This window comes from Neophocaena asiaeorientalis, unplaced genomic scaffold (genome assembly GCF_003031525.2).
Source record: "Neophocaena asiaeorientalis asiaeorientalis breed wild unplaced genomic scaffold, Neophocaena_asiaeorientalis_V1.1 scaffold110, whole genome shotgun sequence".
NCBI lineage: Eukaryota > Metazoa > Chordata > Mammalia > Artiodactyla > Phocoenidae > Neophocaena > Neophocaena asiaeorientalis.
This window is the reverse complement of record NW_020175053.1, coordinates 7,853,804-7,881,616: the sequence shown is the minus strand read 5'-3', so window position 1 is coordinate 7,881,616 and position 27,813 is coordinate 7,853,804. Positions and strand designations below refer to the sequence as shown.

The following is a 27,813-nucleotide window of genomic DNA, read 5'->3' as shown; positions in this document are numbered from 1 at the left end:
AACCAGGGCTGACATTTGGTGAACATCACTGGAAGCATCTTTCTATGCATGTATGAGACATTTTGAAAGAGAGAGACAAGTCATTTATGACAATGGAACCCATACTACACATACCATTGCTTAACTTAAAAATTCTTATATTTAGGTCTGTTTAACTACTACAGAAGGAAAAAGAACTACCAAAACTCAGTTAAATGTTTGTTCATCACTAGAACTATGACTAGTTCCTTAAATATCCCCTGGTGTGTTTGAAACTCTGAGCCATAACCCATCATGGTCTTATAATTAACGTTTTTAAAGGGGATTAGGACAGAACACATTAGGATAGAAAGTACTAGAGAAAACAGAATCAAGATTCTTTCATGAAATTTGTTTTGTACTTTAAAAAAAAATTATTTAATTTTGGCTGTGTTGGGTCTTTGGTGCTGTGTGCGTGCTTTCTCTAGTTGCGGTGTGCGGGATTCTCATTGCGGTGGCTTCTCTTGTTGCAGAGCACGGGCTCTGGGCTCAGTAGTTGTGGCGCACAGGCTTAGGTGCTCCACGGCATGGGGGATCTTCCCGGACCTGGGATCGAACCCGTGTCCCCTGCATTGGCAGGCAGATTCTTAACCACTGCGCCACCAGGGAAGTCCTTTCATTTCCATTTTCAACAGCATCAAATGACTGTTACATCAGGTCAGTGATGGCTCTGTGGTAGCTTTTTCCTCGTCTCCCCCAGCTCCCAATCTGGTCGTACATACTGCTTCTAGTGCAGTAGGGTTATAACACGTACATTCTGTTCTGCAGCCGTAATCAGCCCGACTGCTCTCTTTCGACTCCAGTTCTAAGTGGATCTGGTGCTCATCGCAAGCTCTTTCCTGTGGCTTTTCCATCCTGACTCATGTTCGTTTACTGACTTCATCCTCCAGCCATGCTTCTAAGAAGCACTCAAGGAGCTGGAATCCACTGTAATTACAAATGACTGGCTACATGCCTGGGCCCACACTTTCCTGCCCTGAGAACCCTGCAGACATGTGGACATGACCTCAACTGCACTGAACACTGCCAGGGAGAAATCTGAAATGAGCCCTGTTCTTTGTCCCATTAAGATAAATTGTTTTTTCAGTTTAGAAACCTGACAAGTCTTTACCCCTAAAATAGATCCTTCACCAGGATGCATCTTGATATAGACTGTTGCATATCAACTTTTCTCGGTATATACTTTGAACCTGCAGATTCAGTGTTTATTACAATTCAGAGAACTCTTCCTGTATTTGACATCAGATTCCTTGCTGCCATCAGGGGCCCCATTCACCCTCACACTGGACCATCTCTGTCTTCCACATCTACCACCTTCTCTCCAGTGCTGTTAGCTCTTAATCCGTCTCCCGCAGTTTCAGTCATGTTCACTCTGCTCCTCGCTGTTTTAGTTTATTAGTTTATAATGGTGAGATGTGGTTTGCAGCGTTTTCCCTTAGTTCTGCAGTTGTCCTTTTCATTTCATTCTGCTTATCGTCTTAGAAATTTTAACAAATGATTTTCTTGGGCCAATCACCCACAAGCCTCTGCCTCTGCTCCTTGCCGTATGCTTTCTTCCAGGCCTAGTTCACCTGTCTCTCGAATGGTGTGTTCCTTCTTCCCTTCCTGTACTTGATGCGGGGTGTGGGGTAGGGGTGGGCCATGACCTGTCAGCATGCCCGCCATGTCACCTCTCTCTATCCTGCTCATGGTCAGCCAGGGCGGCTCCTCGGACCACGGCAGCGCTGCAATCACCATGAAGGAATTTTCTGGGGCATCTCCAACAAAGAGGACCAGCCTGCCCTTCCTCGAAGCTGTGAGCTTGCAGCAGGTGTTGCTCTCCATCACTTTCTGCCGCCTGTGTCTGCTGAGGGAAAAGAAGGGAGCTCGCTCGACCAGGGCTGCATCAGTCCGCACTGGGGGAGCAGGGTTTTGTCCTCTCTTCCGAGATCTCCTAAAGGTAGGATGGCTGCCCGGGGAGAGCAGTGCGGCCAGCACACGGCCCCAGCCAGCAGTTCCTTCGGCTTGGCTACAGCCACGGGAGCCACATCCAGTGACTGAAGTGAGATGGGAGGGCAAAGGCCTGGCTTCCTCAGCCCGACATGCTACAGAGCCCCCGCCGGGGGCCGAGACGACGTCAGGATGCACCCTGTTCTCCCTGCTGCTTCCCGCTTCCTTTCACGAGCAGAGATTCCTAATATACCATCCCAACATCTGCTCCAGGGAACTCAGCATGCAACATTGCCCCACGCCGGCCCCTTACTGCTGGCCAGAGGGCCCTCCATGTAGTCTGCCACCACGAGGGGCAGGACCCAGCAGCCCTTCCTGCCTCTGCCAAGGCCCAGGGCAATACAGGGGGCAGCCCCGCCAGCCCACTCTCTACAGAACAGAGGACTCTGTCCACTCACCCTGCCCCCTCAGTCCTCCTCCAGGGGGTGGAGGAGGAGATGGGCCACACCGGCGGCCAGTCCACCAGGATCTTTGTTTCCCTATCCCACCCTTTTGAAGTTTATGGCCTTGGACTGTCCTCCTCCCCTTATTTGCTTACTGGCAGTTTTTTTTTAAACTATATTGTGGGGACTTCCCTGGTGGCACAGTGGATAAGACTCCACGCTCCCAATGCAGGGGGCCTGGGTTCGATCCCTAGTCAGGGAACTAGATCCCACATCGTGTCGCAACTAAGAGTTCACATGCCACAACTAAGGAGCCCGCCTGCCATAACTGAGACCCGGTGCAACCAAATAAATAAATATTTAAAATAAAACAAAAGAAATCCTGTTACTAAAAAAACAAAAAAGCAAACCAAAAAAACCCATATTGTGCTTGCATAATTAATTAAGAGGAGACTCTTAATCCAGAAGTCTTTTTACACCTACATTTACAGGTGTAAAGCTTAATTTTTTTCACCACTGAAGCTTTTTTGTAAAACACAGAGGCACTATTTGTCAAGCACTCTAAAGATAACCGTTCTAAAAATTTATCCAAAAAAATCCATTAAGCAGAAGCAAAAAGGCGTGCATGAGGTATTGACTAAAGAATGACCAGTAAGAGAGAAACACCGCTGCCCTGAGAGTTGGGAAAAGCAGGGCACCTCTCCTAGCATCGCAAAGACAACAGAACACAGCCACACAGCTTATACACGGGGCGGGGAGCGGGTGTGTGTGTGTGTGAAAGCCTTCCTCGGTCTGGCTCCTTGCCAAGTCCAGCCACATGCCCAGCCCTTCCGGGTCCCTGCCCAGCTGCCCCATCGCTTCCCGGTCCCCCGTCAGGCCGCAGGCGTGGCACTGTGGGTGCTGCTAGTGGTCCCGTCTGTCGCCTCCACTGTGAACCTTTCCAGGCCAGAGGTTCTCACCCACGGAGGCCTGACAAGCAGAGAGCAGCTGACAGACACCTGCGGAGTGAAGCACTTGGAGCAAGAGAGCAAGTGGAAGGAAGGCAAGCTGGTGTGGGCTCCGTGGTTGTGGCCACACAGCTGACTTTCCTTCCTGTGCGCTTTGCTGATCCGTCAAATGACTGAGAAAACCACCCCCATAAATTCAATTTTAAGCTGGTTGAATATACACATAAATGCGTGTATTGTAATCATAGCTATATAAAGAGTATACGTATATCAGCCAAGTTTAGATTGAAAATGCGAGAAAACCAAAGGAATAAAGTCCATTTGGTAGAGCTACACTCTTTGCTTAAATGTCATTTAGCTGTTGTTTTGATGTAATTTCTTCCACCGACCACATTTCCCACCACGGTGCTGACCCGGCTCAAGTGCCATCTCCACACAGGGCCCTGGCTCGCCCCTGCGGCCTCTGCACTCGGCACCAGCACCCCTCGTGCCAGCACTGACCTGCCGTGGCAACGATGGCTTTACTGCCCCGTAGGTCCTCCAACAACCCTGAGATGGTGCCACTATCCCCAGAGTGGACGGGGGAACAGAGGCTGGGGGTCGCCTGACTGGCCCATGGTCACATGGCCAAGAAGTGGAACCTGTGCCTGCTTGCCCCGTGCTGCCCTCCAGTTGCCCGGGCCTACACCCACGAGGGCCCACGGGCTGCGCAGGGACTGGAGGAGCTGGCGGCACGAGGCTCCCAGAGCAGGCCCACTCCTCACGGTGCTCACCACCTGCACCCGATGTGAAACACTGCACAGGCCACGGCCACGCCCCCACCGCATGGTGGGGAGCCTCTGCCTCCATCCAAGTGCCACGGAACATCAACTGCCCAAGCCCAAGCCCACTCACGGTGCCTGGACAGGGCCGCAGGGCCCTGAGGCAGAGACGAGAGGCAGAGACACCGGGCTGAGGGCCATCCCCACCGGACCGCGTCCCCACACCTTCGTCTGCGGGGCTCTGGAGCTGCTGCTGGTGGCACAGGGAGCGGAAGCTGTCCTCTTCCTGCCAGATGATGCGGTGCAAGATGATCCAGGGCAGCACCGAGGACACGTGGGGCTCCTTGGGCTCCTCCTGCACGGCCATGCTGCAGTCGATGACCTGGGGCGATCGGGCGTCACTGCAGGGTCAGCTCCCCCCAGGGTGCGTCCTCAGGGCCAACCGGGCTGCGGGCGGGCAGGAAGGAGCCAGGCTACCTGGATGAGGTTGTTGGTGAGACGGGTGAGGCCAGCGGCGGAGGATGAGTCCCTCAGGATGCTGCCGCTGTTGTCTGCTGAGAGCGCCTGCTCGATGCCCAGCAGTAGCTGGGTTACCGTGGCCACCCACTCCTCCTTGGCGGCAGCCTCAGTGGCATTAACCATCTGCTGGACTGCTTCATTCAGAGCCACGTCAGAGCACTCGAAGCACTGCCGGTGGTCCTCCAGCCGGAGCAAGGAGTCCTGCATGAGGGAGGAGGGGGCAGGAAGGCGCTGTGAGAGCTATGGCCACGCTCGCCATGCCTGGTCCCACAGGGGCCCAGGGCATGCAGAGCAGGCCCGCCCACCTCGACCGCCCTCCGAGGTGACAGACAGGCAGAAACGCGCCTGAACGCAGATCAAAACCACCCCCAACATAAGAGCCTTAATTGCCAGGAAAACGGGGCCTGTGTTTCTTTAGGGAAAGCCAGCACCGAGCAGGAGCTGCTGAGGTGTGAAGCCCACAGGGGCAGAGGTGGAGGCCGCAGGCTGGAGCCAACCCCACCTGATCAGAACACGCAAGGGGCTGGTTGACAGAAAGTCAGAGACAAGACAAGGACCCATCACTCTAATGTGACATGATCCTCAGTGCTTGAGGCTAGGAAGAGCTAAAAAGCAGAAGAATAACTGCCAACAAACAGGAGAGCAGATCACCACTGACTGTGGCATCAGACCATCCACCCAAAACAGAAACCATCAGAAATAAAGGGAATGCAGTGAAGTGGCCAGATTTAAAATAAACACGCAAAAATCAACAAGGTTCCTATAAACCGTAAACGTAGTTAGAAGACATAATGACCAGCAAAAACGTCCTGCTCAAACAGCAACCCCAAGTATCAGGACTAAGAATCAACACAACCATGAGGAGACTGTACACTTACATTGAAGAATGTGGCAGGCAGCTCATCTACACAGGGAGACTGAGCCTCCTGCATATCCCAGAGAGGATTCCAAGTCAGACCCCCACCCTACAAAACCTAGGTGAAGCGGGTTACACGCAAGCATGTACCCAACACCTAACGCTGCAGGAAGAAGCAAGGCACACAGGCCTCTGTCTGTCTGTTGACACGCCCCTGCGGCCTCCCTTGTGGAGAGTAGGTTCCGTCAGAGGGCCTCCCCGCTGCCCAGTGTCAGGCACACTGTGGGAGCTCCATCCTGTGTGTGCAACAACCGGATGAATGTTGTTCTAGCCTCGAAAAGGCTTTCTAAGCATAATGAACAAATTCACCACTGTTTGAAAACATCAAGAGATTTAATGACCTAAAAATTCAAAACTTATGTACGTCAAAGAAAGCACAAGCTGCAATTTAAAAGCAGACAACAAACTGGGAAAAAACATTCGAAGAGAAAAAGATTAATATCTCTAATATATAAAAAGCATTCCAAATCAATAAGAAAACACACCCCCTCAAGAGGAAAAGCAGCAAAAACCAGCAGATTCCCCAGCACTCAGCCCAGGCCTCGTCTCGGGCCTCGGCACCATGTGGTGCCTCCCCAGCACCAGCCCCCTCCCCTGGGCGCCCCCCCTGCTCACTTTGCCCAGGAGCTCCAGACCACAGAGCAAGACCACCTGAGCCACTGAGCTGGCCTGTCCCTGGCACACTCAGCTGTCCACCTCACAGCCACTGGTGCTGAGGTCATCACAGCTCGTCCCCTGCCCTCCTCTCCCCATTCTTCCCCTTTCACCTTTGCTTGTTCCCAGTCACACCTCTTAACCATTTCCCAGTTCAAGAAAGTCAGTTCAAAAAGCCCGGATGGGGACTTCCCTGGCGTTCCAGTGGTTAAGACTTTGCACTTCCACTGTAGGGGAAGCAGGTTCGATCCCTGGTCAGGGAACTAAGATCCCATATGCTGTACGGTGTGGCCAAAAAAATTTTTTAAAAGGTTAAAGAAAATAATAATTTTCAAAAAGCCCGGGAGAAGACTGGGCTCTCTCCCTAGACTGAAGAGGAAGGACCCAGTGAGATAATAAATCAAAGCCCACCCCACACCACTGAGTACATCCTGTGTATCGTCTTCCACATCCATCTCTACGTGTCCCGAGGATGGCGGCAGTGGTCACTGCCAGCACCCGTCTGGGGCTTGCCACATGCCAGGCGTGATGCCCACACACGCCAGCTCATGAAAATCCACAGCAGGCCTCTGAGGTACAGACAATAACCATCTCCGCTCCAGAGACAAGACTGAGGCGCGGGGAGGCTGAGTGACCATTGCAGCCCAGCAGAGGCTTGGTGCCCAGCCAGCTCTCAGCAGGGGTTCACGTGCTGAGGACGGGGGCGTGGAGGGAGCCAACAGGGCACATGGGCCTCACACACCACACTCGTGTTCCTTTCCTTCAACTACTTGATCCTACGGGACTATTTACCTTCTCTTAATTCTTTACATTGTATAGATATTTTATCAATTTTATAGGTACTCAATAGTTAATTTAAAAAGCAATGAACAACATGCAGATGAACCATCAGGTGGATGGATGGCTAAGCCCTGACTAGTCTCCCTTCCCCCTCTGCCACGTGGAAGTTCAGAGCCTGGCACAGGCTCACCTTGAGCCCAGTAGACCCCTAGGTTCCAATTCCCTCCCCCCATATATTCTCACCACGTCTTCCCGGTGCCCGAGGGGGCGGATTTTACTCCACTTCTCTCTACGTTCTCCAGGGCTGCCTCCAAGCCCCCGGAGAAGAAACTCCGGCCAAGCAGAAGGCACAAGCAGGAGAAGGGCCGGGGCAGCACACACCTGCAGCAGCAGCAGTTGGGCCGGCCTCTCAGGCACAGATGTCATGAACTCCAGGTGTTTGGCCCGATCAAACCCACTGGGGCACAAGGTGGGGCGGAGCAGGCGCACGACGGCCCGGTGGTCGCCAGCCTCATACAGCCGCTGAGTCTCCTCCAGTGACTGGCACCGTTCTAGCGACCTCAGGTTCTTGTCGATCTGGAAAAGGCCCAGAATCACTGCCTGACGACCAAGCCCTCACGGGCTCCCTTAATGCAGCCAGAGTTTTGCATTTTTTTAAAAAATTATTTTATTTTATTTATTTTTGGCTGCGTTGGGTCTTCGCTGCTGCGTGCGGGCTTTTCTCTGGTTGTGGCAAGCGGGGCCTACTCTTCGTTGCGGCGCGCAGTCTTCTCATTGCGGAGGCTTCTCTTGTTGTGGAGCACGGGCTCTAGGTGCACGGGCTTCAGTAGTTGCAGCACACGGGCTCAGCAGTTGTGGCTCACGGGCTCTAGAGTGCAGGCTCAGTAGTTGTGGCGCATGGGCTTAGCTGCTCCACGGCATGTGGGATCTTCCCGGACCAGGGATCGAACCTGTGTCCTCTGCATTGGCAGGCGGATTCTTAACCACTGCGCCCCCAGGGAAGCCCCCCAGAGTTTTGCATTTAACAGACCCAGCCGAGAAGTATTTACAGCAAGTAAATACCTTATAAAATACTTTATAAATAGTATTTCTATTAAGGGCAAGGCATTCAAGTCTTTGAAGAACAAATATACCAAAAAACAAAACTACCACAGAAGCAGAAGGGCTCCAGAAAGTGTCTGTGAAAATAGTTAGACAGCCTCATGGCCACAGTTCAGTGAACCAGACTCCTAGAACCGTGGAGCACGGGGCTTCGGAGACCTAGGGAGCCAGGCCAGAGGCTGGCACACACCACCAACCCCCGAACCCTCTCCTCACAGGAGGCCTGCAGGATACGGGCAGCAGGGGCACTGCACTAGGCCTGGCCATGAAACCACTCTGCAAGAGTCTGAAGGCTTTCAGCCAATGTGAAGTCACAGATGTGGAACTGTGGGCATGCGGTCAGAGGCTGCACAGTGAGGACAGGATTAGAACCACACACCGCTGACCCACCCCAGGGCCAGAGCAGCACTGGTCTGCTTCTGCGGGGCTTTTCCTCTCGTTCCTCTGGGGCTGCTGCCACACGCAGGCCAGAGAGCTGAGCAAGAGCCATTCTCCACCCTATGGGCAGACACCTCCACCCCGGCTCCCAGCCACCGGCCCCTAGAGGAGCACTCCATCAGGGGGTGTGCCTGCGAGTCTGTGGCACCCTGTGCCTCAGAGCTGCCTCTCCTGGGTCCCACCCTGCCCTACTCAGCACGTGGGATGCTCTCCTAGTCCGCACGGACAGGTCACGCCTTTGACCAAGAAACACCATTAAAAAGCTCCCACTCACCTCCTCCAGGGAGACGACCGAGTCATTGTGGAGGTTGGGCAGGCGGATCACGACGTCTCTTTGCTCGGCTCCCGCCACAGCCCGGGCGGCAGCGGAGCTCTGCAGCATCTCTGTGCAGATGTCATAGTTCTCCAGGGCCTGCTCCATGTCTCCCTGGGCAGAGGAGGGGAACTCGCTGTGCTGCACCAGGTGCCTGCCCCCTGAGCCCACCAGACTGGGAGCACCATGAAGGTGGTTTTAGCCAACTACTACCATATCCCCTCTACAGAGGGGGTGGGGCTTAGTAAGTATCTGCTGAATGAACGCATGAACGAATGATTCACACTACAGCTCCAAGGGGAGCATCGTGACCCTCGTGGTGGCGGTGAGGACACCGGGACACCAGAGCAAGGCTGAGTATCTATTCCAGATCTTGAGCAAAGCTGGCAGAGCCGCGACTAGACCCAGGCCTGTTCCAGCTCCAGAACCGACTGTGGGGCACTGGGTGCCACAGTGTGCAAGGGGCTGGGGAACAGCCAGCCCTCCCGGGCCCTCCAGACAAGCTCCATTCACACAGATGGGCAGTGATTCCCTCCCAAAAAACTGCACCCATCTGCACACATGCTCAGGCTCTCTCGGGAAACATAAGGAAAGGGTCAAGGCTCCAAAGCAACCTCGCTGGGTCTATAGGGGGCCCATGAGGCCCCTCGTGGCGCTACAGCTGTGCTGATGGTGGGCGTCGGGATTTCTGAGATGCTGCACGTTCCCCACCACATCCCACCTCCTCATGCAGAGCCCAGTGCCCAGGCAGGTGCCACACATGCGCACACACACCCTCCACCATGCGGCCAGCTCTCTCCCCTCCCGCTGGGTGCCAGCGCATCCTCCCCAAGCAGCCGACCACAGACCAACCTGCAGCGCCAGGAATCGCGCCTTCAACCAGTACACACGGACCACAAACTCCAGCCAGCCATCCTCAAACAGGTCCCGCTGGGACGAGGCGAATGACAGCTGCAGGAGGTCCCCCAGGAAGTGGGCTCCCGGGAAGTCGGGACCGAACCTGCCGCTCACCACACCCGCAGGGCAGTTCCGAGGAGACACTGAAAACCATCGGCCGAAAGGAGTCAACCTCATGTGCGGGGCCCAGACACCCTTCTGCTCCCTGAGGTTGCCCCCAGCCCTGAGCCCTTGGAGCCTCACAGCCCCCGAGCAGCAGAGAGCCAGATGGGCTGGATGGGGATACGGAGACCCTGGGGCTAGAGGCCCTCATTCAGCAGACTGATCTGGAGCATATCTTTGCTCACCAGGTGGTGGTTTAAGTCAGAACGATCCATATCACCTGGGACAATGACTGGGGACACGTAAAGTATCAGGTGATAACCTGAGAAAATGGAAATGTCACGTCCCTCATCCTGAGTAACAGAAGCAGGCAGGTGGCTCCCTTGGGGCTCAGCTGCTTCTCAAAGGCCCCGGGTCTTTCCTGGCCTGACAAGCTGACCCAGGAAATGCGCCCCCTGTAGGTGTGACTCAGCCCCCCACTCCTGCCCCTTCCCAGCTGCTGAGGGTCCAGAAAAGTTGCCCCACACAGAACATGGAAGGTCGCCTACCTGCAGAGCTCCGGCCCTTGGTCAGCAGCCACTGGTCCAGCTGCAGCTCCATGCAGGAGAGGGACATCAGCATCATGTCCTGCAGGACGGGGGCGGATGGTCAGGAACAGGGTCACATAGGTCAAGGGCAGGGGATGGAACGAACCTAAACTAAAATTTACTCTGATGAGAACATCAAGTTTTCCTCTACCTACTTTCCATTTCATAAGTGGTAATCACTAGCTTCCTGCTGGGCCATAAGGAGAGACATGTGGATCTACACTGGAACAGACTCGGGAGGACCCGGGAGACCCGCCTTCAGTCCTTGGGGACTGTCCTATGGAAGAGGCAGCCCTGCCACCTGCCGAGCGCCAGGCACTCAACCCTGACAGCCCCCAGGGTGGGCGCGTCATTCCCTGGGTGGACCAGAAAGCTGAGACTCAGCAGTAAGGAGGCGCCAGCCTGGTCAATGGGCACAGCTGGGAAATAACCAAGCTGGTCTGTCTAGGGACCAAAGCCTCGGTCCCTCCCACTGCTCCGCCCTGCTGGGACATAAGGAGAGGCACGTGGATCTACACTGGAACAGACTCGGGATGACCCAGGGGAGTCTGAGCAGATGGGCCTGGGGGAGCAGGCCTGGGCAGATGCTGCCAGGAAGCAGTCCCTGGGGTGTCCCAGTGGAGGCTGCACCGCCAGGGGCCCCTGACCCACACGGCCCTGAGGACCTGTGAACCTGGAGCTCCTCCACCTCTGTGCCCCCAGCAAGAAATACCACCCAGGGGGCCCTGAAATCTCCCAGTGCTGCCTCCTCAGAAGCGGCCTCCCTCCTCTCACGGGAGAAGGGGCCAAAGCACCCTGGCTCCCTTGGCCCTGGGAGGCACTGAGTGCAAGAGCCTGGGCTGCAGAGGGCAGTGCGTAGGCTCGGCCCCCACAGCTGGCAGTCCCCAGCACCCCTTCGGCAGCCTTCCTCCACCTCTGCACTTCTGTCTCCTCACTTGTTGAAAAAACGGGTAGCAACGGTCCCTGGCGCCTAGAACACAGCAAGCCTCCACCTTCCAGCCTCTCCGCTGCTCTCCTCCCGCTCGTGAACCTCCCTCCCCCGTGATCCGCCCCCCCGTCTCAACCCCACACCTCCACCTGCAGTTGCAGCCCAGGTCCCCCGCCTATGCCTGGCCCCCACCTGCCCGCCGCCCGGCCAGCCAACCTGGATGTGCCTGTCGCCACAGTCCCTGAGCAGCGGGTTGGGCAGGCTGGCGCTGTGCCTCCGCCAGCTGTGGTAGATGCTGAGCACAACCTCTGCCAGGCCCGGCGGCCAACGCAGCAGGAACCTGTGGCCCATGCTCTTCAGGTAGCGCATCATAAGCTCCAGGATGCCCCCGTTGCTCAGGTTCCCCAGCAGGAAGGCGTGCACGTCTTGCTTCTCTGCCCGGAGCGGGGGAAGTGACCAGACTTCAACAGAGGACCCTCCGTGCCCAGGGGCCCCATTTTGTTCAGGAGATGAGAGTGGGTGCCAGCGGGAAGAGCCCATGTGCCCCGGGGGGCGCTGAGGGCGGGCCTCACGGCTGTGGGCACACCTATCCGAACCTCCAAGGCCCAGGCGAGTACGAGAGGGCTGACCCCTGGGTGTGGCCTTGCACAGCGGCACAGCTCCCGGCCGTACCCAAGAGCTGCGATGTACCCATTCGACCGGCAAAGCCCGCACCCCTAGGGGAGCACGGTGGAGTGTGAGCCAGAACACTCCAGCGCACCCCCTTCCTCCAGCAGACCACAGACCTCAGGCAGGACAAAGCCAGGCAGCCCCTGGACCACCCTTGAAAAACCACCCGGACCCATCCCCCCAGCACGCGGCCTGAGCGGGTTCCAGGAGAATGGGAGGAAGGAGTCCTCACAGCACTGCCTGTGGTGCCTGGGTCCTACCAGATTCCATGAACGTGGCTGAGTCGAAGGACAGCCTGTGGGGCCCGACGCTTGGGAAGTTCTCCAGTTTGGCTTCTGACGGGACTTCGTAGTTACTAAAGGGATCATCTTCCTCCTCGGGGTCCAGCTTTCTTAACCTGCACGGAACACACCGAACTCGCAAAGGCCACGGCGCATGTTCCAACACCTTCCCCTGAGAGAGAGGAGAGCTGAGCCGGACCCGAGGCTGACCCCAGCCCCACGGAGAGCTAGAGACAGAGGCCAAAAGGCTCCACTTGGGCAGCACAGTTGGCCAGGCCTCCAGGTGCCAAGGCCCGAGGGGAGCCTGGGGGACGAGGAGAAAGTGGGTCTGGGGGACGAGGAGAAAGTGGGTGGGTGGGCGGCCCCTCCAGAGCTCCTCATAGCTCTCTGAGCCCAGGGAGGCCTCTCCCAACAGGCACCACACCTCAGACCCCCCCAGGGACTCCACTTTAGCCGAGCCTGCCACCTCGCCGAGGATGGACAGGTAGGCGCCTCCTGACGTCCTGGTGTACAACTGCACGCCTCTGCCCCAGGGACCACACCCAGCAAGCCACCGTGTGCCCCTGCCTGACGATTCGAGGAAGCTGACGTGAAAACCACACAGGAAACCAGCAGTTGAAATAAAGAATAAAAAAGATGGTAGACACTATTCCACACGAAGGGGGCTGGGGAGCAAGGCCCTGGGCGGGGCAACGAGCGGAGGGGAGATGGAGAAATGGTCCTCGGGCCCCTTGGCACCTCCTCTTCGCAGCCCTCGGAAGGGAGACCTGCTTTTGGAGGGGCAGCTAGGGAGGAACTGATCAGAGAGCCCGCCTCCTCCACTCACTGAGAACAGCTCCACTTCTGAGCATTTCCCTCTCACCACACAGAAACGGAAAGGCAGCAAATTAGGAAAATCAGGAACCTTGTGGCAAAACAGATTTACAATCCACCTAAAGCTCCTGGCTCCTCCTCCTCCTCCGCTTGGATGCATCACCATTGAAACCTACGGTCACGAGCCAAAATGCCAGCTGAGGACTCCTGGGACACAAGCTCACGTAACACACGTGGTTACCTCCCAAACTCCACTCCAGTAACCGGGAAGGAATAAAATGGAGTCAACTCACAAAGACACAGGGGGTAAGAGAGGAAGCCCCAGCGGACCAGACATGCCCACCAAATGTTAGAAGGCAGAGAGATGCCCAACCAGCAGAGACTGGCTGCTCTCTGCCCTCAGTGAGGGCATTAAGTCTGGCACTGGCACCATAAACCCCAGGAAGGCTCAGAGCACCTGAGGGAGGTGACAGGGCAAGGACCAAAAGCATGGGGGCTGGTGAAGACCTAGGGAAGGAGCACGGGAGCGCAGCCCCCCAGCTCCATGCAGCCTGGCCCACCTCCTCCCGGGAGGCTCCTCTGAGGAACACCGCAAACCAGTGAAAGCAAGGGATGACTCCTGAGCCCACCGTCCACCTTCTCAGAGTTCGAGGGAAGCCTGCTGAGCCTGGAGAAGCCAAGCAGGTGCCCTCCCTGAGCGCAGGGGGTCCCTTCCACGGGCCGTCCCCACATCTGCACCTGAGGAGCAGCAGCCCCAGGCCTCCTGGCAACAAGGGAAGGCCCAGGGGCGTGAGCGGGTCACCTCCAGCTCCAAAAGACACAAAACTCATGGTTCCTGCCTTCAGGACATTCATTCAGAGGCAGGAGAGGCAAGAAAACCCAAGCCCCCAATCCAGGAAGACCCGAGCGTTGGCCGTTTGTACAGATGTTACAGGAAGACGGAGGACATGCCTGGAGGGGAGGGCGACCACGGAACCAGAAGGGAGGCAGGAGGTTTGTGTGCTCCCTTTTCTAAAACAGAAAAAGTGCACCGTACCGGGACGGCAGGAACTTCACCAGCAGCTCCTGGAAGTCCACCTTCTCTTCTTTTTTGCACTTGGTGTTTCGGACGCGGGCAGATCGCCGCTTCGCCGTCTCCCCACTCTCCTCAGAAATCTTCTTCCGCTTCACCCCTTTCTTGGATTTATCTCCTCCAGAAACATCACCTTCACAAAGAGAGCACGTTGAAATCTCACAAGAGTCAGGCTAGGGAAATGCACCACGAGGCACTCGGTCCCTTCTTTTATAATAACCCTGCCTGCAGGTTTAACCTGTGGCTTCTTTGACATTCAGGAAATCTCCTGTCTGCTCTAACAAGGAGGCTGGGAAAAGTCCATTCCAAACCGCTTAAGTCTCACCCCTTTCTCCAACTCACAGAGCCCAAAAGCCAGATCTCAAGGCTACTTTCCACACCTACAGAACGCCAGGGTCTCAGAGTCAAACGCCCCATCCCCTTGCCCCTCCCACTGGCTGGCCTGGGATGGAACAGAGCAAGTAGCAATGACACTGACTCTGTCCATCGCCATGGCCCAGTGACACGATGTGGGCAAGAGAGTCACATAAATCATACAGAGAGAAGAGGGGTGTCATGTATGATTAAGTTAAAAAGTTAAAAACAATCATATACAGGTTCATTCAGAAACTTCCTTAACTGCCAGATATTCTTCATCGGTGACACAAAAATCAAGGAAAGGCTCAGGAACTTTAGTCTGAAATTCTTTTACAACTCCAGTGAAAATAGAAACCAATAAAACCATTCCAACATATACTACCGCATACGGCGGTAACTATGCTGAGTGCTTCTTAAAGCTAAAGAACTCTGAACATCAGTGCACAGCAGCACTGGGTGCAGGGCGTAAGCCAGCAACTGAGCAGAACAAGCAGGGGGACCTGCCAGCTCACTGGTCACAAGCAGGAGTAAACTCTACCCCAGGACTGAGCAACTGGGCATCGAGTGGTCTGAGGAGCTGTATCCCTGAGGCCAACCCCTTCCCTGCAGGGGCCCCAATGCAGAAGTCACCACTGACGAGGGAGGCCCTGCGAGCAGGCCCAGAGGCTCCCCTGTGAGGCCAGGAGCGGCAGCAGGACCCGTCCCTATGGATAGACCAGGGCACCCCGACTCTCATTCCTGCTCAGCAGACGGGGTCTCTCCCGAAGCCAACCCCGAGGCCTGCTCACCTGCGGGGATGCCCGTCTCCAACAGGCTGGGGCTGTGCAGCAGGAAGCTGGCCGTGGCCACGGGGGTGTAAGAGAGCACAGGCTCTGCCACGGTCACCTCGGGGTTGGCGTTGACGGGGCTCGGCTGGATCACGCTGACAGGTGCCACCACGGCAGAGGACACCAGGGGCTGGCCAGGGTCCTGGTAGTCGGACAGGTCGATCCTCTTGCCGAGGCTGGGCCGCGGGGGCTCGCAGGTGGTGAGGTGGTGGTACATGGCCAGCAGGCTCTCCCCGAGGCACTTCCAGCTGCAGGAAGAGGGTCACCGCCCGGGTCAACACACAACACGGGGTGCCCGGAGCTCAGGGCTGCCATCTCCATGAGGGCGGGGTGGTCTCAGTTTACTGATAGCTGAGGTGGAGCAGCCGGGGCTGGAGCAGAGCCCGCACCTGCTCCACTGCCCGCAGGAGAAGCCCTGAGGCATCTCAGTCCCAGGCCTCTTCAGACCTACCAGGCACACAGAGAAACCACAGACTTACTCAAAAACCCCTTCCCTACAAGGTCGAATCTTTAAAACGACGGTGTCGTTGACCTGTTGCCACTAGTCTGGTTTTCTGGGGGAGGAATACTGACAGGGATATGGTCTAAAGGGGCTGAACAGCTCTTGGGCCGGGGCTTGCTGGATGCAAACCGAGACTGTCGTGTGTTTTGTGGTGTGTAAGTTGTGTTGTGTGCCCTGTTGTGGTGAGGTGTAGCATGTGTTATGTTGTATGCTGTCTGTTGTTTTGTGTTTTACTTGTAGTCATGTGTTGTGTTGTATGTCATGCTGTGTTATGGTATGACACAGTGTAGCATGACGTACTCACCCTTCCAACCTTGAACAGCCCAGGACCTCAGACTAAAAACCAAAGCCTCTGCCTGTCCCCTCAGTGGCGCCCAGCCTCATCGCACCGCTGCAACTTTTTTTTTCCTCACTAGCTTTCTTTCAGTTCTGCAAACAAAACCACCCCCCACATACCACAGGGCCTTTGCACAGGCTTCCCTCTGCCCGGAAACAACACCCCACTCACACCCCCCAGCTCCTCTGCCTGATCCATGCCCACTCCTCCGCCAGACTCCAGCTCTGGCCCTAAGCCTTCCCCAACCCCCGCAGCAGTGCAGACCCCATTATGAGCTCTCGGTGCTGTGCTTCTCTCCTCGAGGGGCCTGTCAGCTTTGCACGTGTGCCCCTCCTTCTGGTGACTGAGTACCCCTGGGACTGCCTCCAGTTTCCTGGGAAACTCAAACGTGCGGGAATGAACAAGTAGGAGCAGTAACGTGGGTCGGAACCAGCCCCTCCTGCGTGCTGTCTCTGCACGACCCCCAAGCACTCAATTCAGTTATCATGATGACCCTACAAGAGAGGGATGCTGCTCCCTCTTTTCCAGGAAGTGGCACATAATGACCCGGCGAGGGCACCAGGGCTGGACCCCAGTCTGTCCCACCCGGTGGGGAGCTGCGGGCCACCACGTGACTTGCCTCCACATATGAGACACTCTCAACTTATAGGCACGAGGGTCAACGTCAGGATGTTAGGAACAGACCTCACCAAAGGGCTAAATGACCCCAATTCCAGGGACCACCCTTCCCGGGGCTACGCTGAGGCCCACCTTCCAGGATGCCGAGCAGCCCTAGCAGGGGAGCATAGACTAGAGATCGGGAAGCCAGGACCTGGGATCAGCTCCCCCCTCACCATTAGCCTCTTTGAGTCCTGGTGTCCCCCATCCAGGGCTTGGCTAATGCTGGTTTCCTTCTCCCCTTAGGGTGGGCAGATGAGAGGGGCGTACAGGAACATGGCAGGTGGTGGGTCAAGGACAGCAACAGAGTGGGACTTCGACCGGGGAAGGCCTGGCCTGCTTCCTGCAGTCACCCGCCCATGTGCGCCCAGCTCCTGCCACGGCAGCAGCCCGGGCGGGCTCAGCCTCCTCCCAAGCAGGGCCCAGTGGCCACTGGCAACCCAGACCCAGACGACCTACGTGAAGAAGGGGATGGGTTGCACCAGCTTCAGGTCCGGCTCCTTCTCGTGCATGGTCAGCGCCTGCCGCCTCCTCCGAAGCCCCAGGGCCTCATCCATGATGGCCTGTGACTCGGCCGCGCTCACCGACACCTCGTGGATGGACATGTCACTGAGAGTGCGTGAGACAGAGAGGAGTGACCGTGTCACACTAGAGCCAAGATGGAAATCTTACACAGAGGGATGCAGTTAATATCCTTTAATCTGTATTAATTCTTCCTACAAATAAAATAACCACTTGAGTCTGGGCTGAAAAGGGCAATAATTAGCATTCTTAATACCCACGTTACACTGGAAATGATTAATGCCCTTTGATCGGCTTACAATTCATCACCTTCATCTGTATTAACCGGATCATAGTAATGGCAGAAAAACCACAGAAAAATTAAATGCTGCTCTCAATTATTTGCTGAAAACCTTTTAAGAATTTATCGCTCCCATCCTACCCATCCCAAAAAAGGTTATCAGACCAGCCAAGCTCACCAAAGCCTATGGAAATCAACAGAAAGGTGGGAGTTTGAGGCCCCGGATGCCTCCCACAGGCACACTTCTGCCTGTGGTGGCCCGGCGAGACCTGCCCCCACTGCCCTGTGCCCTCCTGCCCACAAGGCTCCCCCGTGGAGCCACGTGCTTATGGACTCATCATCTGTCCTACATGCTCATCAACCACCTCTCCAAAGAAGGTCAGCTCCGTCAGGACAGATGTGAATAAGAGGCGCAGTCTTACGAGGGATAAACACCAAAATAACCACTAACTCCCAACCGGTGAGCTCCCAGGGCCAAGGAAATACCAGAGGGCACAGGAGTTGGTTCCACTGGAGGATGGGCGGGGAGGCAGCCCGAACTTAGAAAGCTGCCAAGAGGGGATGTGGGGCTTGGAATACGAAGGGGCACGAAGACACAATAGGGAGAGGTGGGGATTCCAGGTGAGGGCGCTGTGGGAGCCAGGGTGCGGGACCGGACAGGACATAGCAGGGCCCTGGGACAGCTCTCCTCTTGGGGGAGGGAGAAGCAGGAGGAGAACTGGGGGGTCAGACTGCAAAGGGCCTCCTGGGCGATGCTGCTGAGCATGAGTCTCATCCCGGAGGCAGGCACGGTGGCCCGATTAGAGGCGGGCCGGGCAACACAGGAAGCACAGCCTCGGAAAGGGGTAGGGTGGGCAGCGAGGAGTGAGGTGAACAAGGCTGCTGTGAGCACCCAGAGGAGAGCCGCAGGGCAGCGGGGAAGGAGGGCAGCAGGGAAGGAGGGCAGAGGACAGGCGGAGGCACCGCCCATATGAGGTGCGTAGGGAAACAATAAACCAAGCAGATCAGAGCCGTTTGCCAAGCGAGGGGCCTCAACGGCCCCCAGCCGCTGGGGAGAAGGTGGCGGGCTGCAGACTCACCATTTCAGGAACATCCGGAGGGAGTCCTGGCGGAGACACGGTTGCTCCTCGAAGATCTTCTCCTTAAGAACCAGCCCCTTGCTGTAGCGGCAGTCCTTCTCCAAAGCTTTGCAAATGAAGTACAGACAAGCTGGCCAGGAAAGAAACAGGCGTGACCTCCAAGCTGCACTCTGACTCTCTGGCCTTGCCAGTGACGCCAGGGAAGTAGTCCCTGCTCTGGAGTCCAAGAAACACCAGGTAAATGATGACAAGACACCACTTTAATCCATCCAATCGGGAACGATTTTTGAAAATAATAATACCAAGGTCAAGGGGCAAAGGCCCACACTGCCAGGGAGGACGGCTGAACAACCTTTCTGGGGAAACATGGGCATCAAACACAGAGCCTCAGCCCAGCAAGCCCACCTTGAGGAAACCCTTCGGGAACCAGCTGTCGGCAAACTGGAGTACGGCTGCCAGCTCCTCTCTGCCTGGGCACCAGCCAGCCCTGTGCCCCACCCAGCTCCAGAGTCTGAGTATGGGTGCAAGGCACTCCCATCAGGAATAACCAGAGAAGGATGGAGCGGGGGAGGAGGAAGGAAGGCTGGAGCAGAAGCAGAGATGCCACGCGGAAGTCAGGGTGAAGGGCAGTGGGAGAGCGGTGCCCACGCCACAAGCAGGAGGGGGTCTGGGCTGCCCCGCCAGCCACCCACTGAACTAGGGACAGGGGGCCCAGAGGTTCCCGCCTAACCGGAAGGAGGAGGAGGACATGGTTTCCTCTGGGAAGGTGGTGGGAGCAGAGAGAAAACGAGGGGGGCACCAAGCCTCTGGATGGGCTGGTCAGCAGCACCAGAGCTGACCGCGCCCGCATAAGAGGGAGGCCTGCCTACTCCTCTCGAGCGCCCATGTACCGGCTGCTCATACTCTGGGGCTTCGATGTGGTTCTGCGGCTCTCACAGACACATGCACCACTCTGTCCCCCAAACCCATCTTCCCACTAACACTTCAGCTTATCAAGTGCGGCTTCTCCAGGAGAGAGAACTGAGCCTGGTGCCAGAGAGAAGGTGGGACGCTGAGGCTGGGGCCTCCAGGGGGCGCCCAAGCTCCAGGAAGAGCCCGGGGAGGGACCCATAGTCACCGAAGATGAAAGCACTGGAGTCAAAACGGGCGATCCACAGCACGGGCGCAGACATCCACGGAAGGATACGCCCGAGAACGTTTGCGTGGAGGGACACAAGGGCCCAAGTCCAGAAATGACCCCACGTGCAAGCACGCGATGGTCAGAGGGTGCAGAGGAGGACAGACAGCAGAGGCCCCACAGCAAAGGGGCTGGGAGAAGGCACCCGCCCCCGCCCGGGCCCACCTGGAGGAGGCGACAGAGGGCTGAGCTGGCTCCGGGGACACAGGGAGAAATCAGGGTCACCTCGGGCAGGGACAACTGGGAAGGGGCCACAGCAGCCTGCCCCTGGGGCACGCCGACCCTGCCGCTAGCCCTGTGCTGCGCGCGGTTCACCTGACTATACAGAGCTACGGGCGCAGTCCCGTGGGTGGCGGGCAGGGCCCAGCTTCCCAGCCTCCACTACCCCATCCTGCTCCACCTGCTCGATGCGCTCTTAGAAAGAGAAGGAAAAGCCTCCAAGAGTCAGCCTTCCAGCTGTAACCTTCAATGTGAGGGCAAGTGCTGGCAGCAGGTCTGTCCTGAAAAGAATGAGCAGGCCGCGCCAGGACCACCTATGCCCGAGGCCAGCTGCCCTGCACCTGGCTCTGCCCGGGGCCCTCCCACAGAGCTGCCTGGAGGAGATGGCCCAAGAGGCCCAGAACCCCAACAGCGCCTGCCTCAGGACAGCCCGTGAGGGGCTGAGCAGAGGGCCAGGCGGGGTCAGAGAGTGAAGCAACTGGAAGGCAGATAGGGCTCCGTCTAGCACAGATCTTTCCAGCAGCCCTGCTCCTCTGTGGAAGGACCAGCTGCTAAAAGGAGGGAGTGAGCTCCCGGCACCGGGAGTCAGGCTGCAGGCGCTAGGCCGTCTGTCAGCAACTTATAAGAATAGGCACAGGGTGGGACACTGCAGAGACGAAATGAGACTGAAGGGAAAACCGCTCAGAAGACATGCTTCCTACTACAATGCATGGGGTAAGTCTCAACCGAGAAAGAAAGACAAGCAGAGTAAAGCAGGGAAGCAAAGGCATCTCCATTTCCCCTGAAGGCGGGGCAGAAAGCCCTTCGGTGTTAACTCTGGTTCCGAGCTCATCCAGGCCTCCCGCCCTCCTCGGTCCCAGTGCACGAGCACGTGGCAGAAAGCAGAGACACCCCACTCACTGGTGTAATCGCTGAGGGTGTACAGGACAGTGATGAGGTTGTCCAAGCAGGGCCAGTGGTCAGGATTGCACCGCAGCCCTTCCTCAAAAGCGTGGCGAGCCAGGGGGACCCGGATGAGCCTCAGGGCCACGTGTCCGATTTTATACCAGAGGTTGACGTCCGTGGAGTCCAGCATGACCGCCTGGTAAGCAGCACAGCAGAGGCACACTCAGTCAGCTCCCCAGAGCGGGCATCCGTGGTGGCAGGAGGGCACAGCACCAGCCCAGCCACCCAGACTGCCCAAGGAATGACAGGGAAGTCACATGGACCAATTTATCTAACTCAGAACATGTTCTTAACACATTTTGTCACTCTGAACACCTGTACTCCTTACATATTTGATATGTAAAAGAAGTGCAAGAAGTAGAATTAAAAGAAAATACAGAAACCTTCTGGGATTCTAGAAACAGCATGGGTGGGAGACAGACGTGGGTTCACATCCATACTCCCACACTGCCCAGCAGCGTGACCGCCAGCCTCAGTATCCTCATCCCTAAAATGAGGATAAAGACGCCCTCCTTGCCAGACGGCATGAGGGTGAGCACGTGCATGGTGCTGGCGCCTCAGAGGTGCCCACACAGGTAAGCCGGCCTGACAGAAATAATGGCAGTACAATTCTGAGTAGGTACTGGGTGCCAGGGGTCAGGCTCTGTGTTCAGCACCCTCTTTATATCACTCCAACTCTACGATGTAGACCTGGAGGCCCAGAGAAATGAAGCAATCACCCGTGGTCATGTGTGCCCTGCGTGGCAGAGGAAGAACACACATGCAGCCCTCTCTGAACTTGCTACTGTCACCTACTGCCTGGGGCCTTGGGCACTACAGCTGACACAGCACCACATACTCTTCAACCAACCAGACCACAACCCCACCCCTCCCCCAGGAACTCCCAAAGACCCGGCTGAGGGGAGCACCTCCAGGTAGAACTCCATGGCTGTCTCCAGATCCTCCCTCTGGGCGGCCAGCTGGGCCAGGTTCTTAAACGTGGAGTACTTCAACATCAGCCCAGGGTGTTTCAACCCCTCCTTCTCATCACCAGACGAAACTGCCTGAGAACAAAGCAAACAGAGGAGCAAAGTGACACGCAGGCTCTGAAGCCTCAGCCGGCAGTCAGCAGGACACCTGGCTTCAGGGCTGGCTTCTGCCACAGGCCCTTGGGCCAGTCCAGTGCCACCCTCCACTGGAAAATGAAAGCGTGGCCCCAGATGTCCTTTAAGGACCCCCCAGTTCCGAGCACACAGAGGAGAAAGGCCAGACCACCAAGAGGCGGTTTGCGGGCTGTCTGGGCACCAAAAGACACAGAGGGAACCCTCCTGGCACTACCGCCACGCCTGAGGGCCCAAGCCTAGATGGTGACATTTACAGCATCGGTAAGCCAGCCAGCGGCTCCCGCATGCCACTCCCAGCTCTGATGCTTCACTAGCTGCATGGCTTTGAGCCAACAACACCTCGCTAAGCCTCCATCTCCACACTGTGAACTGGGGACAACGCACCCACACTTGGCAGAGTGGCTGTGAAGACCAAGTAGGAAGAGCAGCTGGCATTTACGGAGCTCTTACTCTGCACCTAGAACCGTTCTGCATGCTTCTCTGGACTCACCCAACCCTCAGAGCAAGCCAGAGAGGTGGACGCTCCACAGGCGGGGAAGCTGGGGGGCAGAGGGCCTCTGGGGCCTCACCTCTCGCAGCAGGCGCGCCTCCAGGAGCTCATGGTAGGCCTTGGCGGACTCCTCAAACCGGTCGTGCTTCTGCAGATCCAGGGCCTTGTGGTACAAGGCAAAAGCCTCTGCTTCCTGCAAGCCAAGACAGGAGACATCTTCACACAGCACAAAGGTTTGTCTTTTTAAGCCAACAATGTGTGAGAGGGGGCTGCTGTCAAGGCCATGTTACTCGTCAGCTGCACGCTCTGTGCCGGAAACAGTCCTAACGCTCCAAGCTCGCAGGAGCTCATCACTGGGAGAAGAGCCCCTCAGCAGCCCCGCAAGGAGACACGAGCAGCACGGGCTCACCTGAGTCTAAGCAACAGCAGAAGGCAGGCTGAGGGCACAGAGCTGAGCAATGCCAAGGTTCTGTGAGCCTCGCTGACGCTTTCTGGGAGAATGGCCCCACCAGCCGTAATAACCCAGGGACTCCGAGAGAGCAGGGAAGGCTTCCACTGCTTTCTATGTGCTGCTCTGCCTCGGCCTGCTCGTTGCCGGGAGGGGCAGAGGGGGCACTGGGCAGGCTGAGCCCCACTGACACCCCTCAGGGCCGGGGACCACTGACTAGCAGCGTCTGTGAGGGCTCCACACTGTCCTGGCTTCTCCAGAGAAGGGGGAGGTGTATGCTTATTCCAGGGAAAACAAAGACCGGAGCAAACCCTTGTTATATTCGCATAGGAGGTGTGGGGAGAGCCGGCGAGAGTAAGGCAGGCAGGCTGGAATGGAAGTGGTGCCGGGCCTCGTGGCAGAGAGGAAAGACCAAGAATCCGTGCTCCCCACAGACCACCAGTGAGACCTGGGCTAGGCAGCACCCTCCGGGGCCTCCCCCTGGAAAGTGACGTGCTGCCATCCCCTGGGTGTGCCAGCTTCTGAGGCCCACACAACCAGCTGAGTGAAGAGCCAGCCCCGGCTGCAGAAGGGCCCACGCACACTCAGAATAAACAGTGTGACCATCCTCAGCGTGACCCTCTCTAAGTGAAGCAGGTCAAACAGGAGATGGAGAGCCGGCCATTTCTGTAAACAGGGTTTTCCTCTAAAATCCCATTCGGGAGACATCGGGATGCATCTGAAACATGGTGCCACCCGCAGAAATGAGAATCAAGGTCCAGCTGCAGAGAAGCCCATTGACCACACACCTGCGCCTCCTTTGTCTGGGTCTTGTGACTTTTAAAGCTTCCTTCATGATCATCCTCAACCGTGGAGCTGGCATTTAAGGCTGCGATTCGAATCTAGAAGCAGAGGTTTGACGGAAGAGTTGCTTTTAGATGAGACGTGTCTCGTCTCTTCAGTAACCCACAACACGCACAACACTCTGTAACGCACTTGGCCTCAAACAGCTACGGCCTCCCCAGATGCGGAGGAAAAGGAGGCCTGGGACATTCTGAGGGAACCACACCAGCCTGTTCAGGGAGCGTGACCACTACAACAGGAACAGGCTGGGGACACCCCAGCAATGGCCCGACACAGCAGAAGACCCAGGCATCGGAAAAACAGATTCCAACGACACGGGATAACTGTGTGCCTCTCTAGCCATGGTGATGCGGCCCTGCAAACCACCCAACAGGAGAGCGGGTACCCACACCCTCGAGGGTGCCAAGAGCCCTCTGGGGAGGAACGCTGCCCCATTCAGACAGCCGTCAGGGCCCATCCGAGAACACGCCCCTTGCCCCGGAGCACCGCAGAGCAGGTGAGCATCAGCACATACCATAGTCAGAGGCTTCGGCACACCACCCAGCACCGCCCAGCACTGCCCAGCACTGCCCAGCACCAGAAGGGCAGTGCCAGCCCACGCGGCTCCTGTGGAGGAAGGAGAACAGGCTGAGGGAGGGCCCGGGAAGCACCAGGCCACCAGGAACCCGTGTCCAAACCCACGGGCCTCCCGGCTCTGGGCACACAGGCTAGTGGGCCTCGGGATGGCTCTTCAGTCTGTCACCCGGGGAGCCCCTGGTCCTTGGGACGGAATGCCCACCTTTGCCAGACCAGGGGCCAGGGACAGAGGGGAGTTAGACCGACATCTGCCCCCAGGACTCACTGCTCAGCAGAGGCTACAGATCAATAAACAATTATTTTTTCAAAAGTTGAATGAAATAAAGAGAAACACAGGCAACAGGTGGAGAACAAGTCATTCGAAGGGATGGAGGAAGGTAAAGGAGGAAGCCCTGTGTTAAACCCCAGGAAGGGACAGCAGTGGGGTGGAGGGCGGGGAGGCAGAGGCAGGGGGCCTGGAGGATGGGAGGGAAATATAAAAGGAAAAAAATTAGAGGTAGGCAGACCAGTGTGAAATCTGCTAAAAAAATGACAGGATTGGTGAGGACATGGAGAAATTCAGAACCTCATCCACTGCAGATGGGAACGAAAAATGGTGAAACCCGTCTGGCAATTGCTCAGAATGTCAAACACAGTGATTCCACCCCCAAGAGAAATGAAAACATGTCCACACCAAAACTTGTTCACGAATGTTCACAGCAGCATTACTCATGGCAGATTAAAGGTGGAAACAACCCAAATGTCCGTCAACTGACAAATGGATAAAGAAGATGTGGTATGTCCATACAATGGACCATTATTCAGTGATAAATAAAATTAAAGCACTGGTACTTGCTACAACATGGATGAGCCTTGAAAACACGCTAAATGAAGGAAGCCAGTCATGAAGGCCACATACTGTCTGATTCCATTTATACAAAATGTCTAGAATAGGCAAATCTACAGAACCAGAAAGTAGCCTAGGGGAGAGGGACACATGGGGAGTGACTACTACCACATACAGGGCTTCTTTCTGGGGTGATGAAAATGTTCTGAAATTGACGGTGGTGATGGTTGCACAGCTCTATGGATACACTTACGCTCACTGAACTGTACACCCTACACAGGCGAGCTGTATGGTCTGTGAGCTACGTGCTGCTATTAAACAAAGAGATGCCAGGAGCCTGGCTGGGGCAGTGGCACTGGGGACAGAGGGGGGACACGTTCCAGGAGGCAAACTCACAGAACGGGGCCCCTGGGAGGCTGGAGGGAGCAGCAGGGGTGCCGGGTAACAGCGGGGGTTCTGGCCTGTGGGGCGGGGGAGGAAGAGGCAGCACCACCACCAAACAAGCCCGTCAGGGCAGAGGAGGAGCCAGGAACAGTCCCACCTGAGAGGCTGGCAGAAGGCCCCGAAGGGCCCAGCAGGCAGGGGAAATGAGCCTTGGCAGAGACTGAACACGTGCTCCACATGTATAAAATAAAATGACCACTGCTACTGCCAACAGAGTTCACAGCTAAGACCTTCACGATGGGCTGAGTTCTCCAAGGGTTCCTACAAGGAAGAAAGAAAGTAGTCTTCTTTGCAGACGAGGAAGACTCAAACCCCACAAGGCTGATAGCTATTTTATCTCCTGGGTTCCACATTTAGAAAAAAGAATTCTGCTGATTAACTCTGGAAACTGCTGCTTGACTATAAACTATACTACAATGAGCACTGTGACCACCATACAATCTGGAAAAAAAAAAGACGATGAAAGTAGAAACTATAGCACTAAAACCCTGTACCTAGGGAAAACACACACACATCTCAAGGGGCAGTGCCTCTGTGAAGAGCGAAGGGAGAGAATGAAGTCCCCATCAACTCTGGGTGGTGTCTTTCAGTCGACCTTACAGAGGCCAAACCAGCTTCCCCAAGGACTCACTCTTCTCTGGGAGTGGATTTCCACACGTGCCTTTGATTGTGGACAGATCAGGCTACACAGCAACCGATTCAGCTGCCAGATTCTGGACTAAGGAAGGAAGGCCCTCCCTCCACCCCTGCTCCCTACAGGGCTTCCCTAGTGGTGCAGTGGTTAAGAATCTGCCTGCCAATGCAGGGGACATGGGTTCAAGCTGTGGTCCGGGAAGATCCCACATGCCATGGAGCAACTAAGCCCGTGCACCACAACTACTGAGCCTGTGCTCTAGAGCCTGTGAGCCACAGCTACTGAGTCCATGTGCCACAACTACTGAAGCCCACGCACCTAGAGCCCGTGCTCCGCGACAACAGAAGCCACCTTAACGAGAGGCCTACCCACCACAACAAAAAGTAGCCCCCCGATCGCCGCAACTAAAAAGAAAGCCCGCGTGCAGCAACAAAGTCCCAACGCAGCCAAAAATAAATAAATGTATAAAAATAAATAAAGTGTTAAAAAAAATCTACAAATAACAAATGCTGAAGAGGGTGTAGAGGAAAGGGAACCCTCCTACATTGTTGGTGGGAATGTAAACTGGTGCAGCCACTATGGAGAACAGTATGGAGGTTCCTTAAAAAACTAAAAATAGAGCTACCAAACGAGCCTGCAATCCCACTCCCGGGCATATATCCGGAGAAAACCATAATTTGAAAAGATACATGTACCCCAGTGTTCACTGAAGCACTATTTACAATAGCCAAGACACAGAAGCAACCTAAATGTCCATCGACAGATGAATGGATAAATAAAATGTAGTATATTTATACAATGGAATATTACTCAGCCATAAAAGAAAGAATGAGGGACTTCCCTGGTGGTCCAGTGGTAAAGAATCTGCCTTCCAATGCAGGGGACGCGGGTTCAATCCCTGGTGGGGGAACCAAGAACCCATATGCCGTGGGGCAACTAAGCCCGCAGGCAACAACTATTGAGCTCGTGCGCCTCAACAAGGTAGGCCGCATGACGCAAACTACAGAGCCCATGCACTCTGGAGCCCGCGCACCACAACTAGAGAGAAGCCCACGAGCCGCAACCAAGAGTCTGCGTCCTGTAAGAAAAGATCCCGCGTACCGCAACTAAGACCAGACGCAGACAAAAAAATAAGGAAACTAAATATATTAAATAAATATATAAAAAAAAGAATGAAATAATGCCATTTGCAGCAACACGGATGGACCTAGAGGTTATTATACTAAGTGAAGTAAGACAGAGAAAGACAAATATCATATGATATTGCTTATATGTGTAATCTAAAAACGTTTTAAAAAAGATACAAATGAACTTATATACCACAAAGAAATAGACCCACAGACATAGAAAACAAACTTATGGTTACCAAAGTGGGGGGG

The 27,813-nt window shown here is 55.9% G+C and overlaps 1 protein-coding gene across 5 annotated transcripts in view; it reads right to left on the bottom strand.

The window, feature by feature from the left end:
* Nucleotides 1-27,813, bottom strand: part of CABIN1 (calcineurin binding protein 1) — a 98,563-nt gene that overhangs the window by 68,439 nt on the left and 2,311 nt on the right. For all 5 annotated transcript variants that reach the window (XR_003005753.1, XR_003005754.1, XM_024763761.1 and 2 more), the window contains exons 2-18: nt 24,469-24,560; nt 23,900-23,992; nt 22,743-22,856; nt 21,979-22,113; nt 21,026-21,206; nt 18,730-18,859; nt 17,308-17,457; nt 15,314-15,600; nt 14,133-14,301; nt 12,263-12,399; nt 11,550-11,767; nt 10,367-10,445; nt 9,672-9,859; nt 8,781-8,933; nt 7,349-7,543; nt 4,576-4,818; nt 4,324-4,480 (exon numbers count right to left, since the gene is read on the bottom strand). Coding sequence is in view for 3 of the 5 variants with exons in the window: in XM_024763761.1 (XP_024619529.1) it covers nt 4,324-4,480; nt 4,576-4,818; nt 7,349-7,543; nt 8,781-8,933; nt 9,672-9,859; nt 10,367-10,445; nt 11,550-11,767; nt 12,263-12,399; nt 14,133-14,301; nt 15,314-15,600; nt 17,308-17,457; nt 18,730-18,859; nt 21,026-21,206; nt 21,979-22,113; nt 22,743-22,856; nt 23,900-23,992; nt 24,469-24,471 (2,632 nt within the window). In the remaining 2 variants the exon portion in view is untranslated. The remainder of the gene's footprint in view (nt 1-4,323; nt 4,481-4,575; nt 4,819-7,348; nt 7,544-8,780; nt 8,934-9,671; nt 9,860-10,366; nt 10,446-11,549; nt 11,768-12,262; nt 12,400-14,132; nt 14,302-15,313; nt 15,601-17,307; nt 17,458-18,729; nt 18,860-21,025; nt 21,207-21,978; nt 22,114-22,742; nt 22,857-23,899; nt 23,993-24,468; nt 24,561-27,813) is intronic.